Source organism: Asterias amurensis, chromosome 5, assembly GCF_032118995.1.
Source record: "Asterias amurensis chromosome 5, ASM3211899v1".
Classification (NCBI taxonomy): Eukaryota; Metazoa; Echinodermata; class Asteroidea; order Forcipulatida; family Asteriidae; genus Asterias; species Asterias amurensis.
This window is the reverse complement of record NC_092652.1, coordinates 16,066,162-16,091,182: the sequence shown is the minus strand read 5'-3', so window position 1 is coordinate 16,091,182 and position 25,021 is coordinate 16,066,162. Positions and strand designations below refer to the sequence as shown.

General features: G+C 39.7%; 1 protein-coding gene across 1 annotated transcript in view; it reads right to left on the bottom strand.

Moving 5' to 3' along the window:
• Nucleotides 1–25,021, bottom strand: part of LOC139937421 (methionine--tRNA ligase, cytoplasmic-like) — a 30,966-nt gene that overhangs the window by 3,385 nt on the left and 2,560 nt on the right. The window contains exons 4-16 of the mRNA XM_071932559.1: nucleotides 19,995–20,114; nucleotides 17,459–17,725; nucleotides 16,577–16,668; nucleotides 15,204–15,320; nucleotides 13,355–13,558; nucleotides 12,241–12,442; nucleotides 9,884–10,225; nucleotides 8,928–9,045; nucleotides 7,547–7,760; nucleotides 5,311–5,547; nucleotides 2,274–2,457; nucleotides 1,374–1,484; nucleotides 250–369 (exon numbers count right to left, since the gene is read on the bottom strand). Coding sequence (XP_071788660.1) covers nucleotides 250–369; nucleotides 1,374–1,484; nucleotides 2,274–2,457; nucleotides 5,311–5,547; nucleotides 7,547–7,760; nucleotides 8,928–9,045; nucleotides 9,884–10,225; nucleotides 12,241–12,442; nucleotides 13,355–13,558; nucleotides 15,204–15,320; nucleotides 16,577–16,668; nucleotides 17,459–17,725; nucleotides 19,995–20,114 — 2,328 coding nt within the window. The remainder of the gene's footprint in view (nucleotides 1–249; nucleotides 370–1,373; nucleotides 1,485–2,273; nucleotides 2,458–5,310; nucleotides 5,548–7,546; nucleotides 7,761–8,927; nucleotides 9,046–9,883; nucleotides 10,226–12,240; nucleotides 12,443–13,354; nucleotides 13,559–15,203; nucleotides 15,321–16,576; nucleotides 16,669–17,458; nucleotides 17,726–19,994; nucleotides 20,115–25,021) is intronic.

Here is a 25,021-nt window from a genome sequence, read left to right as displayed (position 1 = left end):
TTTGTACAGACTGTGAAGGGGGTAACCCTATTTCAGCCCCAGGATTAGGTGGCAATGCGCTCCTGGTGAAAAGTGATTTGGGTCGATAGCCGAAATCAGATAATGTAACCCTCACCTTGCAGTGATGTAAGGCGATCTTTCATTTAAACAAAATTCAAATTTGTTTGTAAATATGCGTCACTAGAAATTTGTCATGCAGTAAAGTTCTTACGAGGGGTAAAATTGACTACTAGCACTGACTAGGCATACCTGTTTGGTCACTTCATCGGTTAATCGTTTGACCGCTTCAGCATCGACTGCCTGTGGCTGACCGGGCTTATTCGGTGTTTGTGCTTTCACAGGTTCTGCCTTGACATCTTTGGAGTCGTTCTACAAGCAAAATAAAAAATAAAATAAAAAGTATATTAAACTGGTGTAAACTTTACACTAATCCAACAAGGCTGCTTCACACAGATCACCTGACCGACTCAAATCATTGCATTGAAACCCATTTTGATTTTTTTTAAAGATAGCTTAGCTTGTAGAGCGCCACCACGTTCGGTGGAGATCGGTGGTTCAAATCTTGCGCTGTTTGAGCTATCTTTGTTCAACCCAAAAATGTTATAAAATTTACCCAGTCAGTTTCCCTTGTGGGTGATCACTGGCTTTATGGCACCCCTGAACAAAGGTTTTGTCAAAATAAGGAGACAGCCAACATAGGGCTAGATACCTCAGTTGGTGGAGCACCGGCATTATAATCTGCAGACCGTTGGTTCAAATCCTGCTCCAGTCAAATGTTATATTTTTAACATATTTATATGTACAGTCTCATGCAATTTGTTTTGATAATTTTGTCTAAATGATATACTTTTAATATATTTGTATGTACAGTAACATGCAATTTGGCCCTTGGGCCACGATTTGTGGTTTTAATAAAATAAAATATAAAATAAAAATAAAAAAGTTCTTTGTTCAACCCCAAATCATTTTAAAATAATTAAAGAGTTTTTTCTCCACTGGCGTAAAAAACAACAATGTTGACAAAGATCAACACGCTTGCACAATGAAACCTGATAACAACAACAAAATAATCCTAGCAAAATGATATTTTCGGAAGGGGTTAGAACTTGTCCATTCTGGGTTCACTTTCATGACTATGTATGCTGCTAAATTCTGCACTGTAAGGTGCCCTGCAAAGCACACAATTAATTTTAGAAGGGCAGTAAGCACAGTATTTCACTGTACTCACTGTATTTCACTGTATTTCACTGTGACTCTGCATGCTGCGAAAATCTGCGCTTAAGGTGCCCTGCAAAGCACACAATTAATTTTAGAAGGGCAGTAAGCGCAGAATTTCACTGTAAGCAGAGTCAAGAAGTTGGGCCCTGGTGTACCTGTTGTTGCTGCTGTTGTTGTTGTTGTTGTTGTTGTTGTTGTTGTCCGCTAAACTTTTTCTTGAGTTGTTCAATGTGAGCCTGATCCAGCTTTTCAAACAACGGCTTGGGCTGAGAGAGATACCAAATAATGCAAAAAGAGTTAGCTGTTGAAAACTGTATACAAAACAAAATGACCCAAAAATTGGGTAAACTGTTGACTCAGTGCTGTAGGGTGAGCTTGGGCGATACCACGATATTATCGAATATCGCGATACCAATTTGGAAATGAGTTTCGATATCGGATCGATTTGGTTTTAATCGAAGTATTGATAAATCGCGAAAATATCACGATATCGATTAAGTGCTGCAATACCGCGATGTATATCCTAGCTGAGACATCTTGCACCCCATAGGTTTAGAGTAAAACCAGAAGAATAGGTCACTCTCTTATGCTATGACTATCTCTTCTACAACTTTCACTGGGAGTTTGAAGACTGATGATGTCAAGTTTAATAAATCGCGATTATATCGAATATCGCGATATATTGTCGGCGATATATCGTGAATAAAATAAACCGATATCGCCCAAGCTTACTAGGGCATTAATTGCAACTTCATACTCGCAATGACTGCTTTTACTCGTGCAATGGTTAAAACTATGACTCCCTCGGTGATCCCCGTAGCGTTCTATTTTCCCTCGGCTTCGCCTCGAGAAAACAGAACGCTCCGTGGATCACCTCGGGAGTCATAGTTTTAACCATAGCACTCGAAGCAGTCAATATTTGTATATTAGTTATCTCTCTGCAATGAGGCGGACCTGTGCTGCTTCATAACTACCACAGTGTTACCAACGAATTAACCAACTTTGTTACTGCACCCTTTAAGTTCTCAATCCTAATCCTACTTAATCCTCCTTACCGTTCCAATCTTGTGCCCGGTCTCCAGACTGCAAACAAACTTGTCGGTGATAACATTGCACTCAGAAGAAGCATTCAGTTGCTGTTGTATAGTACTGCTTGTTACTGGCATGTATGGTAGGAGCATGGTGGAGAGCAGACAGGCGATGTTAGCACACAGTCCAATCACAGTGCCAGCTCTTATCCTAAACATGGATACAATAATAATAAGAAATAATAATAACTAGTTCCTATATACTGGCATGTATGGTAGGAGCATGGTGGAGAGCAGGCAGGGGATGTTAGCACACAGTCCAATCACAGTGCCAGCTCTTATCCTAAACATGGATACAATAATAATAAGAAATAACAATAACTAGTTCCTATATACTGGCATGTATGGTAGGAGCATGGTGGAGAACAGGCAGGGGATGTTAGCACACAGTCCAATCACAGTGCCAGCTCTTATCCTAAACATGGATACAATAATAATAAGAAATAATAATAACTAGTTCCTATATACTGGCATGTATGGTAGGAGCATGGTGGAGAGCAGGCAGGAGATGTTAGCACACAGTCCAATCACAGTGCCAGCTCTTATCCTAAACATGGATACAATAATAATAAGAAATAATAATAACTAGTTCCTATATACTGGCATGTATGGTAGGAGCATGGTGGAGAACAGGCAGGGGATGTTAGCACACAGTCCAATCACAGTGCCAGCTCTTATCCTAACCATAGATACAGTAATAATAATAATATAAGTTATCACACAAGCCCGAGTGGAATACGGAAAAATAATGCGCTCCTGCGTCCCATATCCAACGAGGCCAAAGGCCGAGTTGGATATGGGACGCAGACGCGCTATATTTTCCGTATTTCCACGAGCACGCGTGTGATAACGTATTTATCTTCAAGCAAACTTGGTGCGTGACATAGAACACACAAGACGCGGTAGTGATATTAGCCGTGCAATACATATAGTCCGACAACTATCACACGGCGTGCAGTACCCAGACGTCTTTTTACCCACCTCGAACCCAATCAGCTGTACATCTGTGTGTCTGAAATGCGCGTACGAACGTTACGTGTACGAGGATGATAAATAGTCTGTTGGGGTGTTATAAAACAAATATTGACTGCTTTTACTCGTGCTATGGTTAAAACTCTGACTCACTCGGTCATTCCCGCACCAATCCATTTTCCCTCGGCTGCACCTCGGGAAAATAGAACGCTCGGGGGATCACCTCGGGAGTCTTAGTTTTAACCATACCACTCGTAGCAGTCAATATTTGTATATTATAACACCCCTTGCAAGTATTCTGCCTGCTCATTGGTTTAGAGCGCGTCACATGACATGTCTTAGTTTTGCTAGACGACGGCCGTGTGATAGTGCGTCGGTTTGCCATGAGCTAGTCCGAAGACTAGCACACGGCGTCGTGCGCTAGTCCGACAGACTAGCACACGGCGTGCAGTACCCAGACGTCCGTTGCGTGTACGAGGATGATAAATTAATAGTCTGTAACCATTTCGGATTGCACGACACTACATGCAACACAGTTAGTAAAAGTGTTTGCAATCTGTATTCGCGTCGTCCGTGGATTGTAGCATTCAGGTCTGTAACTTAATAATAATAGTACAGTATTTAGAAATGTTTGGGGTGTTATAAAACAAATATTGACTGCTTTTACTCGTTCAATGGTTAAAAACTATGACTCCCTCGGTGATCCCCGGAGCGTTCTATTTTCCCTCGGCTTCGCCTCGGGGAAAATAGAACGCTCCGGGGATCACCTCGTGAGTCATAGTTTTAACCATACCACTCGAAGCAGTCAATATTTGTATACTATACTATGTAGTTATACTATAAATAGCAAACCTAAATGCATAATAATAATAATAATAATAATAATAATAATAATAATAATAATAATAATAATAATAATAACTAGTTCTCATATCCTGCAGTTTACAATAAGGGAATAAAAGAATGGGCAACAAGGTCATAAGCAGCTGTATTAAGCCGGCAGGGTAGTCGCTGTGTGTTAAAGGATGAAACCGAGTGCCACGACACTGCAAGGTTTCGAACGGCCCACTCAATACCGATTCACTACTCTTTTATTTCTATTCATAAATGCCCTTAAATTAAAAAATTGAATAGTGTGGGAAAATCAATTTCTTAATATTTCCAATTTCTGTCACATTATTATTATTCGAACCCACACCCCAATGCCTAAACCACCAGAGCTTGAACTTGAAGCTCTAAATCGCTCAGCCTGGACACCCCAATACTACGGGACACAATTGTATTATTCAATGTTGGTTTTGTTCACAAGGTACAGAGCAGACTCAAGAGTCATTAACACTTCACAATTCTCTTTTAATGCTTCACAGATTTTTTTTCTCATAGATTAAGATCATAGATTGGCAAGTACCACCAAAATTAGTGATTGTAAAACTTACTGCTGAGGAAGGAAGCACTGCAGCTCTTGACATTGTAAACTATTTTGAGAAAGGATTCCCTTCAAAGAGTTGTCGTTTGGACAATTGTTCAGCCCCAAACTATTGAATCTCAGAAACCTGATTCCATTTCAAATGAATCATGTTTTTACAAGGTCACCCTAAACTACATACAGATAGAAAAATCACTCAATCAAAGAACAAATGAGAGGGGACCAGTTGCTCTTTGACTTGATGCCTCTTTTGCCGGTTACCATACTTGAGCAAGCACACAGAATTAATCAGCCACAGGCGCAATTGAAATAAAACACTAACTCCAGGGTTGCGTTTTGCAGTCATGACCAATAATTGTTTCAGTTGAACTGGTACCAAACAATAATTGGTTACGACAGCTAAAATGCATATATGAGCGAGCAAGGCACGCTGGGGAAAAAAATGGCTCAGGAAGATCAAACACCCCACGAGGTTGGGAGCGAGGTTGAAACCTTGTGGACGTTATGGGCATTGTGGTACAAGCCGCAGGTGGCCAATATGATCTGTAAAGGGTTAACAAACGTCGGTGTATTCGTAAACAAAAACCAAACAATACATGAATGTACCTCTCTCTCTCACCACCCTTAACCAAGACCCACGGCTGGCTGGCTTGTATATGCTGGTTACCAAAGCGTGAGATGTTGAGGATATGCCTGAGTGCATCTCGGATCTTAGACTTCTCAAGAAGCTCTTTGTAGTTTTTCAGCTCTCTCGTGATCAGCGCAAGTAGTTGCTCATCTTCTGGTTCTAGAATCATCTTAGGAACGACGCTGCCAAAATTCTTCTCCAGAAATGTCAAACCCCTTCATAAATGACAAGAAGTAATAAATGCATCATTTAAAGGCACTGGACACTGTTGGTAATTACTCAAAATAATTGTTAGCATAGAAACTAACTGTAAAGGAGAGCTGTTGATAGTATAAAACATTTTGAGAAACAGCTCCCTCTGAAGTAACACATTTTTTGAGAAAGAGGCAATTTCTCACTCAAATCCTAAAATATTCAGCTGAAGCCTTTTATTATGCATCTGAAAGCACAAAAAGTAATGCAACAAGGGTGTTTTTTCTTTCATTATAAATGGATGTTGGTACCTAATGCTAATTGTAAGAATGAAACAGGCAGAGTTTCATCCGAGCTGCTTAAAGACACCGGACACTATTGGTAATTGTCAAAGACCAGTCTTCTCACTTGCTGTATCTCAACATATGCAAAAAATAACAAACCTGTGAAAATTTGAGCTCAATTGGTAGTCGAAAGAAAAAACACCCTTGTTACACGAAGTTGTGTGCTTTTAGATGCTTGATTTCGAGAACTCAAATTCTAAATCTGAGGTCTCAAAATCAAACTCGTGGAAAATTACTTCTTTCTCAAAATCTATGTCACTTCAGAGGTAGCCGTTTCTCACAATGTTTATACTACCAACCTCTCCCCAGCACTCGTAGCCAAGTAAGGTTTTATGCTAACAATAATTTTGAGTGATTACCAATAGTGTCCACTGCCTTTAAACACAACATAATTGTGTGTACCAGAGATAGGTCACCCGCTAAAATGCCACATAGTGCATGTATGTACCACTTCCAACTGGTTTCCTGCATATTTTTACAAAGCAGCTTTAGGACCTCCATGAAATTGGGCATTAGGTTGTCTTGTCACCGGGCAAGCATCTGGTCTAGTGGTTATTACACAACTACTTTAAAACACAGACAGTTGTGGGCTTTATTCCCATCAGACACGCTTATGAAGGATATTTTTTAAAGGACTCAAAGTTGGGAACTCTGGAACTCTCTACCACTTAATCTTAGATCTTGTCTTTGTACCACAAAAATCAAATCCCTTCTCAAAACTTACCTTATGTCACAGGTTTTCAACGACTTATTATTGCGTCTGTTTTCTTTCGATTTGTTTTGGGTTTTTACAGCGCCTTGAACACCCAGCAGTGTGGATATGTGCACACTACAAGTCTTTATTATGCCAGCTGTTTAGTTTACCTACCATCGCTGATAGACTGTCACTTATCTGTCAATTTTGGTAAGACCTTGTTTGAATATGAAAATAACAGGCACCGGCTCCCACCAAACATAACAACTTCTGTAATGCCAACAAAATGTGCGCCCTCCCACCCGCCCAAATGTAGAACTGGTCGTTACAAAAATAGTTGCAACCCATCCCTAGTCGAAGCACTCAACAATAGCTCTTGATTTGTTCACTCAAAAGTTGGTATGCCTTTTGTCTCCATCCATTCGCCTTGTTCTTTGTATGTGATTAACCGTGCAATAATTTGTATACTTAAAGGATTTGGGTACTTTTTGCAACACAAAGCACAATGTCCACATATTTACATTAAATTTACACCGTTTGAAAATAATGATAGTAGAAAGCGTACCTTAAAATATTAGTTGCTGAGGTGCTGTAGTTTTTGAGAAATGAGTAAAACAATGTCATGGAAATTTGTTTTTACATGCTAAAATAAATTTCGTCTCATGATCACTGAGACAAAAATTATTTTCATGACAATGTTTTACTCATTTCTCACCAACTACAGCACCTCGGCAAGTAATATTTAAAGAGAAGCTTTCTACTATCATTATCTTCAAACTGTGTAAGTTTAATGTAAATGTGTGGACATTGTGTTTTTTTGTCCTACAAGAAGTACATAGACCCTTCAACAAATCTATCTTTATAGATCTCTGTATTGAAACTCAATTCAGCCTTTGGCTGCGGATGTTTTTATTAATAAACCAATAATAATTATAATATTTATGATTATTTTAGTTCTCCATAAGCATTGTGATAATGACATACCTGTTGATGAAGTTACCCAGATTATTCAATAACTCGCTGTTATTCTTAAGCACTAGATCAGTCCAACTGAACGTACTATCCATGGTCTCTGGCCGTACGTACAAGAGGTAGAATCGCCAAATATCACTAGGGATGCCTGTGTTCTTGGCCATGTCGCCAAACACTCCAACACCACGGCTCTTGGAAAACTTGCCGTCTTCATAGTTCAGATATTCTGCGAATGGAACGCCAAAAATAGACTTTAAGGGATGATACAATTGCTTCTTAAAGAAACATTGAATCTCAATTTTTTAATAAATATTATAAAAATAGTACTAACAAGCCATTTAAAGGCAGTGGACACTATAGGTAATTACTCAAAAAAATTATCAGCATAAAACCCTCACTTGGTAATGAGTAATGGGGAGAGGTTGATAGTATAAAACATTGTGAGAAACGGCTCCCTCTGAAGTGACTTAGTTTTCGAGAAAGAAGTAATTTTCCACGAATTTGATTTCGAGACCTCAAGTTTAGAATTTGAGGTCTCGAAATCAAGCATCTAAAAGCACACAACTTCGTGTGACAAGGTTATATTTTTCTTTCATAGTTATCTCACAACTCTGACGACCAATTGAGCTCAAATTTTCCCAGGTTTGTTATTTTATGCATATGTTGAGATACACCAAGTGAGAAGACTGATCTTTGACAATTACTAACAGTGTCCAGTGTCTTTAAGACAGGGAACACTTATGGTAATTACTCTACCAGTGAAAAACCACTCCGCCTGAAGTAGTGTAAAAGTAGGGAAAAAGAGTCAATTTCACCCCCAAAATTTGAATTTGACGAAGCCTCTCTCAGGCATCTGAAAGCACACCATTCAATGCAACACCGGTGCAACAGTATTATTTTTTTGCAACTTTGATGACCAATTGAGCCTATATTTTCACAGTTTTGTTATTTTATGCATACCATGGGAAACATCCAGAAAGGATACTGGTCTTTGACAATTTTCAAAAATAATAATGTTGCCTTTATTCAATTCAGGTTCCTGAACAAGACTGAAAACGAGACCATGACACAGAGGTCCAAATACCTAACTAAAAATAAAAACAAAACCCAAACCATGAAGGTCAAAGAATGTAATCAAGATAAAGACAAACACAAACAGGTCTTGATAATAATAATAATAACAAATTCTTATATAGCGCATTTCACATTAGTCCCATGGTCATTGGTCCAATAACATCCCTTTAATCTTTCTCAGCTCCCATTAGGGAGTATACAGCCCCGAGCTGCCGTGGCGCTCCGAAAGCTTTTCATTCACAATATCAACCTCTACCCTCGCAGGTACCCATTTATACCCCTGGGTGAAGAGAAGCAATTAAAGTGCAGTCCACTTTACCTGTTGCAATAAGGTGGTTGACTAGGGTGTAATTATCTTCAGCTCCCAGTAGTGAACATGGAAATACTACACTGTGGAAGGGTACGTTATCCTTGGCCATGAAATTATACATCTGCACCTATAATAAGAAACAAGATTGACACTTATAAATAAAATTGTTTTTTGGGCATTATTTTATAATAAAAAAAATTCTTCTTTTTTCAATTTCTCAAACAACTGGTATTTACATGTACTTTGTCATTACAAGTAATCAATAAGATTAAAGGTAGGTTTATATCTTTGGCAATTACTCAAAAAATTAATGACCATAAAAACTTTTTAGGTAAGAAGCACCAACGATGTTATGTATATAGTGTTTATGTGAAACACGATCAGATCATATCTTTAAAATAACCCGGATGTATGAAAAAAGTGCATGGACACGTTGTTGCTTGAGAGTGTTCACGTGAGATACTACTTTGTTGAGAATTGAGGTAGAAGCAAAAAAAAGGGTCAATAAGGGGCCGTTCACATTTATCAACATTTGCACATGCGTACCGACGACACACTCTTTCAATCCCCCCTCCCTCCCCCTAAAAGTGTACAAAGAAAAATGTTGAGGTTTTATTTACGCTATTCTACAAAGAGATACTTGAATTACATGCAAACCCTGTTTATTACGAGCACAGACTAAAAGAAATATAAAAAGAACGACACATGTTAAACATTTACATGAGAATAATGCCGTAATTTCCTGCTTACAAGTTAAGCTTATCTGACTTCCGAAAGGTTACAAAAGCGTCTTATCTAACGGTGCAGAAGGGCCGTACAGCTATATTTTTAAGTTCAAGTTTTTTTTCAGAAAATCAAAGCATACGGCAGGCATAAACCCCCTCCCTCCCAGCATACGGTTTGTACGCTTGTGAAAATGTTGATAATTGTGAACGGCCCCTAAGCAAACTGTTTATTCCACTTACTTCTTGTGGATTCTTCCACCATTTCTCCCACTTATCTGTATAATTGGCAGTAATGGACGGATACCCGATGGGCGCATCGAACCAAACGTAGAAGACCTTATCTCTGAAGCCGTCCAGCGGCACCGGTGTTCCCCATTTAAGATCCCTGGTGATACATCGAGGCTTGAGGCCGTCCCTAATCCAGGAGGATGTGATGAGCTTAGCGTTAGATGTCCAGTCCCCTTCTGAGCTAGACTTGTTGAAGAACTTCTGGAGTTGAGGCTCTAGCTTTGGAAGATCTAAGAAGAGATGTTCTGAGGTCTTCATGACGGGGGCAGAGCTGCACACCTTGCACCTTGGGTTCTAAATAATAATAATAATAATAATAATAATAATAATAATAATAATAATAATAATAATAATAATAATAATAATAATAATAATAATAATAATAATAACCGTATTTATAACGCGCCTTTTGCCAAAGGATACAAAGCGCCAGGTATTATTACTGCAAGGAGTGGGGCGAATTTTGAGATATAAGACCTAATCCTTAAGCACCATGTAATGGTTTACAAGGTGCTATGGCGCAATATGCTGCCAATCCAGCCAGGAACACCGGGGCGAACCCCTTCTCTTTTCGATAAGTGCACTGGGTTCTTTTACATGCGTTTACACAACACATGGGACCAACGGCTTTACGTCCCATCTGAAGGACGAAGCAATGGTTATGTGTCTAGCCTTGCTCAAGGCAGTCGAATTATTCACTCCGAAAAAAGACCGCCGCTGTATAAAAACCCACCCGTATTCACTGTGCGTAAAACCCACCCGTATTCACTGTGCGTAACATTGCACGACACGATGCCCCCGTATACTATCCGCATGCGGAGGCCGTCAGGCCGACAGCCTTGTAGGATCTGTGTTGAAGCCACTGACCTCATTACTATAATAAGCGAAGAGTTCCCACGGTCAGCTCATTACCATAATGCCCGCGAAAGACGAGACATGTTTACCTCACACACCACCACCACGGACGCATGATAGGGTCCAAAGGTCGTGATAAGGGAAGTGCGTGATTGGACGTCAAAATGAATAATTCATTTGCCTCACATCCTGTGTTGTCTGATAGGTCTGACGAACGATATACATATTCATGAGCTGCATTCTTGCATATCCTCGAGCCCCCCCAATTTCGTCCACTATTGGAATTTTTTCAATACAACACATTAAAACGGGAAGATACAGATCCGACAAGGCTGTCGGCCTGACGGCCTCCGCATGCGGTTAGTGGTGTACGAGTGCGATGACTTGTGTGAACAGTATTCGTGCGATGTGACAGTGTGTATACGGGTGGGTCATTCGGTGTGATCGCACACACCATGCACAGGGTATATGGCGGGTGGGTTTACAGCATCGTCTTTTCAGAGCGAATAATGCGACTGCCTTGAGCAAGGCTATTATGTGTCTTGCTTAAGGACACAAGTGTCACGGCTGGGGATTCGAACCCACACTCTGCTGATCAGAAATACCAGAGTTTGAATTCGGTGCTCTTAACCGCTCGGCCACGAAACTTCCACGGAAATAGGAAATATGGGAATTATATAGAAATAATAATAATAGTAGTTTCTTTTATAGCGCTGTATCACTCCTAGGGTCGTATCAAAGGGCTGAGTTCTTTTGCTGTATGGTTTGTGGAGCTACGCTTTGAAGTATGAGACCTATCCCATTATAACACCATGTGAGAGTTTACAAAATGCTGTGATGCAATATGCTGCCAATCAGACCAGGAACAAAGGGGCTGGACCTCTTCGCTTTACGATAGTGCACTGGATTCTTCAATACGTGCATTGTACGTCTTTACGTCCCATCCGAAGGACGCAGCAATAACAATTAAGTGTCTTGCTTCAGTACAAAAGAGTCACGACCAGGACTCACACCCACACTCTACTAACAAACATACATTTTTTGCTTAATAAATGCAACTTACTCCCCCAAATGTATAAGTGCCTTGCTGGTTAAGTGCCTTGCTCAAGGGCACAAGTGTCATGACCGAGTATCGAACCCACACTCAGCTGCTGAAACACCAGAGCTTGGGCTCGGTGAACTAGACCGCTCGGCCACGACACGCCGAATGATATTTCTGGATCTAGATTAATATTCTCAAAGCCAAAGGAGAAAAGAAGATGATGATGAAATTTCAGTTTTAGATGTGGGAGGAAAAACCCCAGGGAATTATTCCAGGGAAAACCCACGCAGTCAAGTAAGGACTGAAAACCCAATCCACGTTGTGCCCCCAGTGGGATTCGAACCGGGGTTCCAGAGGTGGAAGGTGAGTCAAAACACCAAAACAACAATCTGACCGCCCTTATTTAACAAACCTTGAGCTCGGTAGCGTTGATTAATTTCCCACATTTATCACACTGATCACCCCGGGCATCTGGGTAATTACAGAGCGGGCAAGTTCCCTCAACGAATCGATCAGCGAGGAAGCGACTGCATTTCTCGCATAGGAGTTGCTCCACCGTGTCCTTCACTAGAAACTTCCTCTCGTGCAACCTCAGGAAGATGTCCTGTGCAATTCTGAAGGAGTTACAAGTAAGACATTTAAGAACGTCAAAACCATCCACATTAAAGGCACTGAACACCTTTGGTAATTGTCAAAGACCAGTATTCTGACTTGGTGCATCCTAGACTTGATGACAAGTCGTTAGGCGCTGCCTATTTGTCTGCCGTTCATGCAACAGTCACAGTGCGATGTTACACATGCAACAGTCGTAGGTAGCGCGAGGTAATTGCGACTGACCCACACACATACTTGGATTGAGGGTGTGTGTATCATCCCCCTAGCTACGCCGCGCTGTAACTACACACCGCGCTTAACAATTACCGTCTTGACTTCAAGACTAGGTGCATCCCAACATATGCATAAAACAAATAAGTGAACATTTTTACTCAATGGGTTACTGAAGTTGCAAGAGAACAATGAAAGAAAAAAACATCCTTGTTGCACAAATTTGTGTGCTTTAAGATGCCTTATAGAGAGGCTTCAGGCTTGAAGTCTTTTAATATTTGAGTGAGGAATTACCTCTTTCTTCTTCAGAGGGAGCCGTTTCTCACAGTGGTTTATACTATCAACAGCTCTCCATTTTCTCCTTACCAAGTAAGTTTTTATGTTACCAGGGGTGGATTTCACAAAGGTAGTCCTAACTTAGGACTAGTCCCAGGCAATGCTAAGAGATAGGACCAGTCCTAAGTTAGGATGAGTTACTGGTCCTAACTTAGGACCAGTCCTATCTCTTAGCATTGCCTAGGACTAGTCCTAAGTTAGGACTACCTTTGTGAAATCCACCCCAGTTTGTTTTGAGTAATTAACAATAGTGTCCAGTAGCAATACAAAACATACAGAAGCCTAGGGATTGCCCAAAAGCAAACTAATTCAATATCTAATTGAGCAATCCCCAATATTTACTACGACTCATACTATTCACTTACTCAGTCTGTTGTTTTGTCGTGGTCCTTCCAAAGTAATCAAAGTCAATAGAGAACCATTCATAGATGTCTTTGTGTATGCGGTAATACTTGTCGCATATCTGCTGAGGGGTAAGCCCTTCTTCTAGTGCTTTAGTCTCCGTCGCCGTTCCATACTCATCGGTGCCACAGATGTACAGTGAGTTGTAGTTCCTCAGACGACAAAACCTGACAAAGGTGGAAGAGAGAACCACTTGTTATTTGTAAGAAAACTTTCTTGCCGTTGGTATTGTTGGAAAGTTAATAATAATAATAATAGTTGCTTCTTATACATGTATAGCTTTCATATCCGTCAATCAGTGGCGCTTTTAGGTACTTTACCAAACAGTATTTTCCTGCAAGGTATGTGGGACTAGGTTTGAATACAATACAATACAATACAATAATCTTTATTAGATCCCAAAAAGGGTAATTCAAATGCTCGCATACAGTAAAAACTTAGACACTTCAAAACATTACAAAACAGACAATGGCTATAAACAACTACAAGAAAAACCACTAAAAAGCGATAAGAAAAATACTAGAGACTGGGCGATAAGTTTATAATTATCGTTAGTAAAATTGAGATAAGAAAAATACTGGAGACTGCGCGATAATTAATAATTATTCTTTAAAATTGAGATTGTAGTGTGTTATTGCACGAGGGATAACGGAGGATGGGTAGCGGTTTGTCGCAGAATATGGCACTCTCATGCGACCAGATCTTGGGATCAGCTGGCTGGCAAGCGCATCATGGTTAGCATCATTCAGTAGCATATTTAGCTTGCCAGCCAGCAGATCCCCATATGCTGTGTCAACAAGCGGCCGCGACTCCCCAAGAATCCTTCCTGCTGCTCTTATGATTCTATTTATGCGGTCCTTTGCAATCCAACGTGCATTTCCACCCCAACAGACCAAGCAGTATGACCAAACACTAGCTACCACAGTGTCGTAAAAAGTAGCTAGCTATTGAGATCTATTCTTTTTACATAGCACCATGTAATGCTTTACAAGGTGCTGTGGCCCAATATACTGTCAGTAAAACTAGGGACACTGGGGTGAACCCCTTCTCGTTTGACTGCCTGTCCCCTTAGTGCCCCCCACCCACCTCCAACACTAATCTTAATTTTCAAAGTTCAAGAGCACTGGATTCAAGCTCTGGTGTTTGATCAGCAGAGTGTGGGTTCGAATCCCGGCCGTGACACTTGCTACGTAAAATTGGGGAGGTAGTGCTTTCTGCTCTACCACTGGCCAGGCTCCGGATTGAAGATACCCAAGCCTACATTCGTATTGACTGTGAAAGGGGTAACCCTGTTTCAGCCCTATGAGTAGGTGGCAACGGCCTCTGGAAAAAAAAAAATTGTAGCCCACACCTTGAAGTGGCCTTTGGGCCTTGTGTGTCTGGCAACTTGCATAAACAAAAATTAAAAATTAAAAAAACAGTACAAACTCACCTGGGGAACACAACCGCACTCAGTACACACCCACTATAAGAAATGGCATGTTGGGGCTAAGTGGATAAGAACACTGGACTCGCCACATTTAAGAAATCCTGCCAAAGTTTAAAATCCAGGTGCCACATTTGTTGTTTTGGTTTCTTTTGTATTCGATCAAAATTTCTCATTTATATATTTCACTAGTAACAACAAGAATAAAAGAAACCATTCCAAGAAAGTTGAGACTTCTCTTTGGACCTTTGGAACAATCCTAGAGAAAGATACATGTAGAGCTCCGTTGGCGGGCCACTCACCCCTCCCCCACCCTCCCCCTCTGAGCACAAAGCTTTACTTTCCAAACTAGGAAACCACTGTAAATCTATTTATTACAACCTCACCTGGAGAAGACATCTGCACTCAGCACACACCCAATGATGTTACCCAGATGAGGGACATTGTTGACATAAGGCAATGCACTGGTGATGAGAACATTATGAAGGCCCTTCTCTGGTAGACTGTGTAGTAAAAAGGTTTACACCATTTCAAATATCACAGGATTACATTATGACCAAGGAAGATTATATTATAACCAAGTTCAGGCCTGGAAGTACCTGGAGGCCATGGGAGCCACTTTTTCCCATAGACTTTAAACGAACACGTTGCCTTGGATCGGTCGAGTTGGTCGTTGAAAAGCATTTGAAACCGTTTGTTATAAAATGCATACGGTTAGATACATAATTCAAAAGTAGAATATAATGATCCACACAAATTTGCCTCGAAATTGCATGGTTTTCCTTTTACTTTGCAAAATAACACGGTCTGCCATTTATGGGAGTCAAAAATTTGACTCCCATAAATGGCCGACCGTGTTAGTCGGTAAAAGGAAAACCATGCAATTGCGAGTGATACTTGTGTGGATCATTATATTCTACTTTTAAAATATCTTTCTAATCATATGCATTTTACAATGTATAACAAACAGTTACAAACGCTTTTTCAAAGACCAACTCGACCGATCCAAGGCAACGTGTTCCTTTAAGATTTTCTAATGGAAGTGCTGTTTACAGTATAAAAATTGCCCTGCCCTCTCAACTCTCTTACCATTTACAATCATTTCAGTTAGGGTCTGACAAACGTCAAAAATTACCAAGTTCACTTTTAACCACTACGGCAGATGGTGATAACTCTTTAAACAAAAATTAGTTACAATAGTTTAATGGGGTTGTTTTGGTTCATTCCTGACGGCAAATACCCTTAAATGATTTAGAATTAATGTGTATGGCTCTATGTAGACCTGGTTTGCCTATCTGCATGTTGCTATACTAAAACTTGTCCCAAACCAGGAGATGTAACAACACAGGCAAAAATCCCAACCAAACTTTTTCATTACAAAATACTTTCTATAACAACAACTTGTAAAAACAAGTACTTTCGGAAAACTACGGTAATTAATAGTATTTGTTTTAAAACAATTTGTTCCCAATGTAAAACTATCAAGTCTTTGCAGTCCCCGATGCTAACACTAAAAATCTTAAATGCCTCTAGCCACCGGGCTACTTCAGTGTTCTAGTGGTAAGACAACTGCTCTAGCAATGCAAAGGTCATGAATCCAATCAAAGTTTGCCTGTGGGTTTTTGTTTTCACAGAACTTTGGAATGTACTGAGAATGTGGCGCTTAATACACATTGTTGTAAGGGTAAACAAAAATTTTCCCTGATGCAAAACTAACATCTATCAAATGAACATAAACTAAGGCAATTTTTCTACTTACAGAGGGTGATTTCTTTGTCTTGGGGATGGCATAGTAGTTCTTCCATGCAGCCACGCCTCTTTAGCATATTTTATCTCATCAGCTGTTACGACCTACATCAAAACCAAACCAGCCAAGAAATTAGTCAAATGTCTGATATGTAAGCTCTCTTAAAGGAACATTACAAAATTGGTTTATCAGGGGGAATAAAACCGAGCGGTAAAAGAGCACCGTATTCAAACTCTGGTGTTTCTGATCAGCAGAGTGTGGGTACAAATCACAAGCCGTGACACTTGTGTCCTTAAGCAAGAGACTTAACAATTGCTTCGTCCTTCGTCGATGGGACATAAAGCCATTGGTCCCATGTGTTGTGTAATGCATGTAAAAGAACCCTTATCGAAAAGAGAAGAGGTACGCCTCAGTGTTCCTGGCTGTGGCTGCTGTATGTGCCGTAGCACCTTGTAAACCCTTATAAAGTGCTAAATAATTGGGTCTCAGAATTCATCACTGCAACTACCTATCTTTCTGAAAGTTTGTATATACTCAGCGCCTTGAGTACCTTGTTTGGTATTTACATGCGCTTTATAAGACTTTGATATTATTATTATTTTACTTTTTTTTTAACCTATATATAAAAATAAAATTCTTGATTTCAGTTTTTTCTTTTGACCCACCCGACCACAATTTCGGAAGAAAAGAAAAAAAGAAAAAAAATGATTCATTATTGAAAATTTCTGAATTGCCCCATAAGCCCAGTTTTCACTTCCTGCGAATGCCAATGCAATACAAACAGTTGTGTTCAACCCCTGCGAAACATTGGCTGTGGAAACAGCAATGTGACGTCTAAAAAGTTGCTTCCCATTAGCAGGAAGTATGACCCGAGCTTAACATGTCCAGTTTTACCTCCGCCGTACCGGGCTCCTCTTCCTTAGCACTCCTAGCATCAGTAGACGGCCTCTGAACAATGGGCTGCGCTAGAACAGACACCTTAAAACTCCCCGCTCCTTTATCGTTGGTCACCGTAGAAACTCCACGTTGAAAGGCACTTTGGGCACCAAGGTTCTGGACCCAAGACGCCACATTGGGGTACGCTGAGAGAAGGTCTGGTTTGGAGGCTTGTGCTGGGTACAGAGCCGCCCATATACTGATGTCTGCTGCACACAGTTTGTTCTACAACGAGAGGGAAAATACAATTATAAATGTAGTACAGACCAAGCAGTTTCAAATGCCCAGGGCCCAATTTCATAGCGCTGCTTAACGGTAAGCAAATTTGCGTGCTTACTGTAGCAGAAAAATTTGCTTAAGCCGTAGCGTATTTCACAGGTTAGCAGAAAAATTGGGCGCCAATATTGCATGTTTACCGTAGATTTGCATTGTGCTGTCATTTATTCTCGTGCAGTAAGCACCGCAAGGTTAGCATGCCTTTCGTGCGCTTATGGTTAGCAGCGCTATGAAATAGTAATCGCACAGTAAGCACAAAATCGACCGCTAAGCAGCTCTATGAAATTGGGCCCTGTACAAGTGTACACTCAGTGAAACCAAAATATTCTTTATAATCCCCAATGCAAATTTTTTTAACATCTCTGTCAAATCGGTGTGGTAGCCATCGCTAAAATTTAGGATTGTAACTACCTTTAGTTACTGGCAATCTTCGTAGTCTAGTTGGTATGACACTTCTCTAGCATTGCAAAGGTTGTGAGTTTGAATCCGACCACAGATACATGTCGACTCCCGTTAATACGAGGTCCGCCGGACTGGCCCATTTTCCTCGTATTATCCGAATCTCATCTTAAACGCAGCGCGCTAAATATAGATACATACGTCATCATTGTGCATGCACACAACACGTGTACTTGCATTTTTTACATTTACATGATATACATGTAATGGCCGCACGTGTGTACACAGATGCATGGCAGAGCTGCAATTGACTACTGACCTGTGTGCATAGAGCAGTGTGTGCGATGTACTGCACAAACAAGCACAACATTGGGCTTATAAACCTGTTTTAATTAAGTTAGTTTAGTTTTAAATTAAATTCTAAAATCAATTCACATTTTACAAGATTGAAAAAATGTGTAAGATTTTAACTTGCGTTTATGTTTTGGGAAGTTTCCCTTGCAAAACTTTGGTCGCCGGCAGTTTATTACCAAGCAAAAAAATAAGGAGTCTTGGTTTTCATTGGTAACCACCTGTTTAATGCTGGATGGTTCATTGCTGCTGCGAGATACCAGGGAAAATCTTGCTGCTGCAATGCATATTGCACACGCTGTGAAAATTTTCAGTCAATAAAATAAAAGCTGGATTTTCATTGGTAACCACTAGTGTAATAATAGAAGGTTCATTGCCAACGCGAGATACCAGGGAAGATCGTGCTGTTCTGTGTTATATTCCTCATGCATGTGTGTGCATGTGCAATACACTTGTCGCAGCAACAAAAAATAGAATCTTGATTTTCATTGGTAAACACGTGTGTCACGTAAGATGGTTCATTGCCAATGTGGGATACCAGGTAAAATCTTGCTTTTGCATTCAATAATATTGATCACGCAACTAGTTTTGCTTGTAAGTTGCGGTTGGTTTTTTCTTCTGAAAATTTATAATGCGCTTATAAACTCAGTGGATCAGTATCTTTTCTTAAGATTTCTCCAATGTTTGAACCATGCAAACCTCCTAATCCCACCATTGTCCGGAGTTTGGAATTAACAACCTTGCTTGCTGACTCGTGACTCCCGACTTCGGATTAGTGTTGCTAGCGGTAGCTCCACTTAACACCTCTATTGTGTGTCTTAAAAGCCACAAATATCGACTTTACCGGCTGTACAGGTATTTCCTGTGTTGGTTTTTTAATTGTACTCATTATAGAAGGGTTTTAAACAATGTTTTGCTCGTAATGGGTCTCCCAAATTACCTCGTTATAACCGTGTTCTCGCTACTACCGTGCTCGTATAATCTGCAATGAAACACACATGGGGCCGTTCGGGACCGGCAAAAAACCTTGTATCAACCGGAACCTTGTAACATGCAAGCTCGTAATAACGGGAGTCGACTGTATATGGGTGTGTTCGTTTAGCTTCCCTGGGTCAACCCCGGTCTGCCCCGGTACGTTCGAATAGCTTTGACGAGGCTCACCCGGGTCAGCGCCCTGCTTGTGGAGTGGGTCACTTGGGGGTGACCTGAGGTACATGCCGTCACCACGAGAGGGCGAGTGTGATCGTTCGATTAGCTCTTGTCATGGGCTCCCCGAGTGAGCACTGCGGGGTCGACCCAGGGAAGCTAAACGAACGCACCCTATGGCTGTAATGCTTGTTCATAGAACTCGGGGAGTATACTTTGCTAACACACATCAGTGTATGGGTAAAACCAGAATTGATATTCCCTATCACGAATGCAAATTCAACATCTCTTAAACCAGAGAAATCACACCAACGTTACCTACCTTCACTAGATACTCTTTTCCCTGCAGTGAGGTATTGAGGTACGTCAAGAGAGGTTTCAGTATCTCACTGTCAACCTTACTGCCACCAAACACCGAGGCCATGAACGGTCCTAGAATAGGCTGCCAAAGAAATGAACAAAGAAAGGAGTTAAATTAAGAGACACTTGGGTAATTTATAAAAAAAATTAAAAAAATATGCAAGTTTGCCCCCAAAAAGGCTAAAATGGTTCGAAGACCAGTGGTACAAACCATTCAACTGTGCCTCAGTGCCTTAAAACAAACTTTTGATTTTGACGCTCTACAAATGACCGTTAATTGATTGATTGATTGATTGATTGATTGATTGATTGATTGATTGATTGATTGACTGATTGTATGTCAAAGACAAGACTTATTACTTGGTGAATAAAATAACTTATAACACACCTCTTGGGTGTGCTGTATTCTGGTTGGCTGAAACACGGTCACGTGGGATGAACTATTATGGGCTAGTGATCGCGCGCGCGTTTTTTGCGGGAATAGTACAAGCGGGCACTAGTCTTTGCAAATAGTGCCCGCGGTAACAGTGCCCTCTCTTGACTTGAACCGTGAACAAGAACTACCAAACTCCTTTTTCTGTTCTTATTTGACATTTAAGACTGAGCTGTGTTATAAAAACACATATTGACTGGCATAATTCGGTAACTAGGGTACGTCTATTCCCCCTCGCGCCTGTGAGTGACCAGAAGAGGGGCCTAATATCGCTCTTCTGGTCACTCAAAGTCCCTCCAGGGGAATAGACGTGTACTAGTTACCTCGTTGCCAGTCAATATGTGTATAATATCTGTGAAATTTTGGACTCAATTGGTCATCAGAGTTGCAAGAGGATGACACAAATTTGTTTGCTTTAAGATGCCTAAAGGGGCTTAAACCCTGAAGTCTTTTAATATTTGAGTGAGAAATTATCTCTTTCTCAGAAACTATGTTACTTTAGTCTAGACCAGATTTCCAAAAAGGGCTCTAGTTAAGAAAGTGAGCGGCATTTTTGAGTAAAAGTTGGTAACATACCTGATTTAACTAATTTGGGGGTGCTGAATCCATAAATGGTGGATACCAAGGCTAATTTTTAGTCCTTCACCCTGAAAAATCAAATTTAAAACAATACAGAAAACCTAGCAGACGACGGATTTCTCACATGAAAAATAGTCAGGTTCTGCTGTGGTTCCATATTGATGTTGTCAGGATACCAGACAGGGCAGGTACCCATGTGCAGGTCATGTATCCGTTACAAACTTTAGATTGTACTGGATAGATCTACAACCAGATTGCACTTTCAGAGGGACCAACAGGTGCTTTCAATGTCATTTTGAAAGTATTTGAGTTCGTGTTTTTTCTAATAAAGAGTTATTTATTATTTGAACATAATTTCTCTGTTGTTAAAAGCACAATCCGTTGATTATTTCTCTTATTATGTAGGCCTACACTACTTAAACAGGTAGGCCTACCAGGTGTAGTCTACACTCAACAATCATACAGAAAATTGTATTGTATATCAACTTTTCAGTGCTCCCTGTTTTTGAATAGGTTAGCTTTTAGTGTTCACACTCATGGCTTGAAATTATCTGTTGACGAACCAATTTAACTGTTGTAGGCTAACAATTGAAAAAATAAATTCCAGTTTGTTTGTTTGTTGGCAGTATAACGCATTGTTAGTCGTGTTTTTACACACGGACAAATTGCACACAAGAATTAAGACGATAGTAAGATTCCGAAACAAAGGACAACAAAATATGTATCCCCTCCATTGATAAAACAATCCACCCCTCTCTTTTCAGCTGGCTGTGAAGAACAAGGAAAAAACAAATATCTCTTTATTCATAATTACCGCTCAATCCACAAGTATAGACTCCTACTTTATTTTTGTATGTCAGCTAGGACGGTTCCCAGCAATGAATCATTCATGAAAGGTGTGCGTATCTTCGATATTAGCCATCATAGTTTGGAGTACAAACTGAGGCAAATTGTTTTGCTAAACAAAAAAGCTTAAGTCAAAAGACTGTTTTAATTTTGGCAAAGTACACCAGACTCTTACTTTGCTTTTCCAGCAATATTTTGTTTGGGAAGAACAACAGGAGTTTAAACTTTTAAAACTAACTTCAAGAAAAGTCTTAAACCCCCCAGAAATGAAAACAGTAAGTAAAAAATGAACCTAATCGTAAAAATTTCTAATACCCAGTGGACTTCTTTGCAATGTGATAGTATATGATTTTTTATTTAACCATTTAGCCACTGTACCGCCCAGCCGCCTCTATGCGGTACGAGGAAACCTCGCTAGCTTGTGTTTGTAGAAAAAAAGGAACATCAAAAGAAAACTCGATAGTCATTAGTAGGTCTACGCATTTGTTAATATATCTAGTTGTTATAGATCGTTATTAATTCTCCCTTCACAGTTGACTTGTCGAAGCTAATGATGATGAAATAATTTAGCTCTTACGAAAAAAAAAACGCTCATTAGTAAACAGGAAACTGTTCATCATTTATGATGATATTGTCGAAAATTAACGCCTTCGCATTCAATCAGTATGAGCATTGAGCCAGGCAAAAGCCTTGAAAAGCTATTGTGTCAATTTTATCCGTGCACAAAAATATTCGCCATAAAAATTACCGTAGCCGTTTAACGAGAGGCATTTATCATGTTTATTGTTCCCATGAGAACTTGTACTTTTATACAAATATTACCGAAAGGGTAAAAATTTGCACATACATATTAAGCCATGGCTATCTTTTAAAATGCGAACTACGATTCCAGTAATTTACTGCAAGAATCTTGAGAAATTGGTTTTCAGCAAACTCGGGCGGTGCAGGGACTAAAGGGTTAGATGACTCTGTACATGTTATAGTATAGGGTTTAAGTGGATGCTGGAAAGGATGACATACACTGAAAAGAAGATGCCTCCTTGCATCAAGCTGTTGTCATGTTTCAGTGTTGTTTCAGTACCACAAGGATACCTTCTCCGGTATACTTCTATCATAGCATAACATAAAACCAGGTTAATTTTAGGAAAAACCCTATTGGATTTTGGGAAATACCAGCTTGAATGGAATGCTTTGATGAGTCGATTCCATTGAGGCATTTTTGTAATGTCATATGTAACTGTATCTCCCCAAAGGAAATAACATGTTTGTAAAATTATATGTTTGCTCATCAGTTTCCTGAATGCTAGTCCATCTGCATGATCATTTGTGTTTTTTAGCAAGTCACTATTCAATCGAAATTGCAATGTGTTGTGTACTTTTAATTCTGTATTTTCTGTTATAGAAATGTCTCTGTAAGGACAGGGATGGGAGCCCAAATACTACAAAACATTTGTTTATAATTTATATACATTGGGTTATTTATTGGACATAATATTAAGTGACATCAAACTGAAACACTTCAAAATATCGCTTGATTTTCGCACTCGAAGTATCTTGAACTATTCTGACCACAAACAACGCTGACATACAAAAATAAAGTAGGAGTCTATACTTGTGGATTGAGCGGTAATAATGAATAAAGAGATATTTTGTTTTTTCCTTGTTCTTCACACCCAGCTGAAAAGAGAGGGGTGGATTGTTTTATCAATGGAGAGGATACATATTTTGTTGCCCTTTGTTTCTGAATCTTACTATCGTCTTCTTGTGTGAAATTTGTCCAAGTGTACAAACACGAACAATGCGTTAAACTGCCAATAAACAAACAAACTGGATTTTTTTCAATTGTTAGCCTACAACAGTTAGATTGTGGAGAATACTTTTTGAAACGAGGGAGAATTGTAATCGAAAAATTAGTTACTTTAAAATCCTTTAAAATCATTTTTTTTTTGGGGGGGACTGGTAAGATAATTTCAAGCCATGAAGTATCATTGTTGAGTCTAGACTACACCTGGTTTATTTTTTCAATTGTTAGCCTACAACAGTTAGATTGGTTCGTCAACAGATAATTTCAAGCCATGAGTGTGAACACTAAAAGCTAACCTATTCAAAAACAGGGAGCACTAAAAAGTTGATATACAATACAATTTTCTGTATGATTGTTGAGTCTAGACTACACCTGGTAGGCCTACCTGTTTAAGTAGTGTAGGCCTACTTAATAAGAGAAAATAATCAACGGTTTGTGCTTTTAACAACAGAGAAATTATGTTCAAATAATAAACAACTCTTCATTAGAAAAAACACGAACTCAAATACTTTCAAATTGACATTGAAAGCACCTGTTGGTCCCTCAGAAAGTGCAATTTGGTTGCAGATCTATCCAGTACAATCAAAAGTTTGGTACGGATACCTGACCTGCACCCGGGTACCTGCCCTGTATGGTATCCTGACAACATCAATATGGAACCACAGCAGAACCTGACTATTTTTCATGTGAGAAGTCCGTCGTCTGCTAGGTTTTCTGTACTGTTTTAAATTTGATTTTTCAGGGTAAAGGACTAAAAATTAGCCTTGGTATCCATTATTTTCGGATTCAGCACCCCCAAATTAGTTAAATCAGGTATGTTACCAACTTTTACTCAAAAATGCCGCTCAAAGTTGGATTTTTTTAAATCTGGTCTAGACTACTTCAGAGGGAGCAGTTTCTCACAATGTTTTATTCCATATTATCGAACCTTTGGGTACCTCATATATCATATCTCATACTATATTGCTTTTGTAATTTTGACATAGATGTGCATTATTGTTTTGTATGACAGCATAGAAATATATGTTATTGATTGAATCAAAAGCTCTCAACAATTTTTATGCTAACAATTATTTTGAGTATTTACCAATGTGTCTAGTGCCTAAATCTTTTCTTAGTTTTTTTTTTCTTCAAATGAAACACTTTAGAAGATAAAACTGTGTTCTCATTTTGATTCTAATCTCTTTTCAATTTGTTTCTGATCTTTTAAATAAAAAATCCAGTCCAGTAAAGATTCTGTGCTACAAGTCTTCGCTCTTGTGGATTTCCCCCCCCCCCAAATTCTGCAGTTTTAGGAGTCAAAATGTACACAAAGGCACTGGCTCAC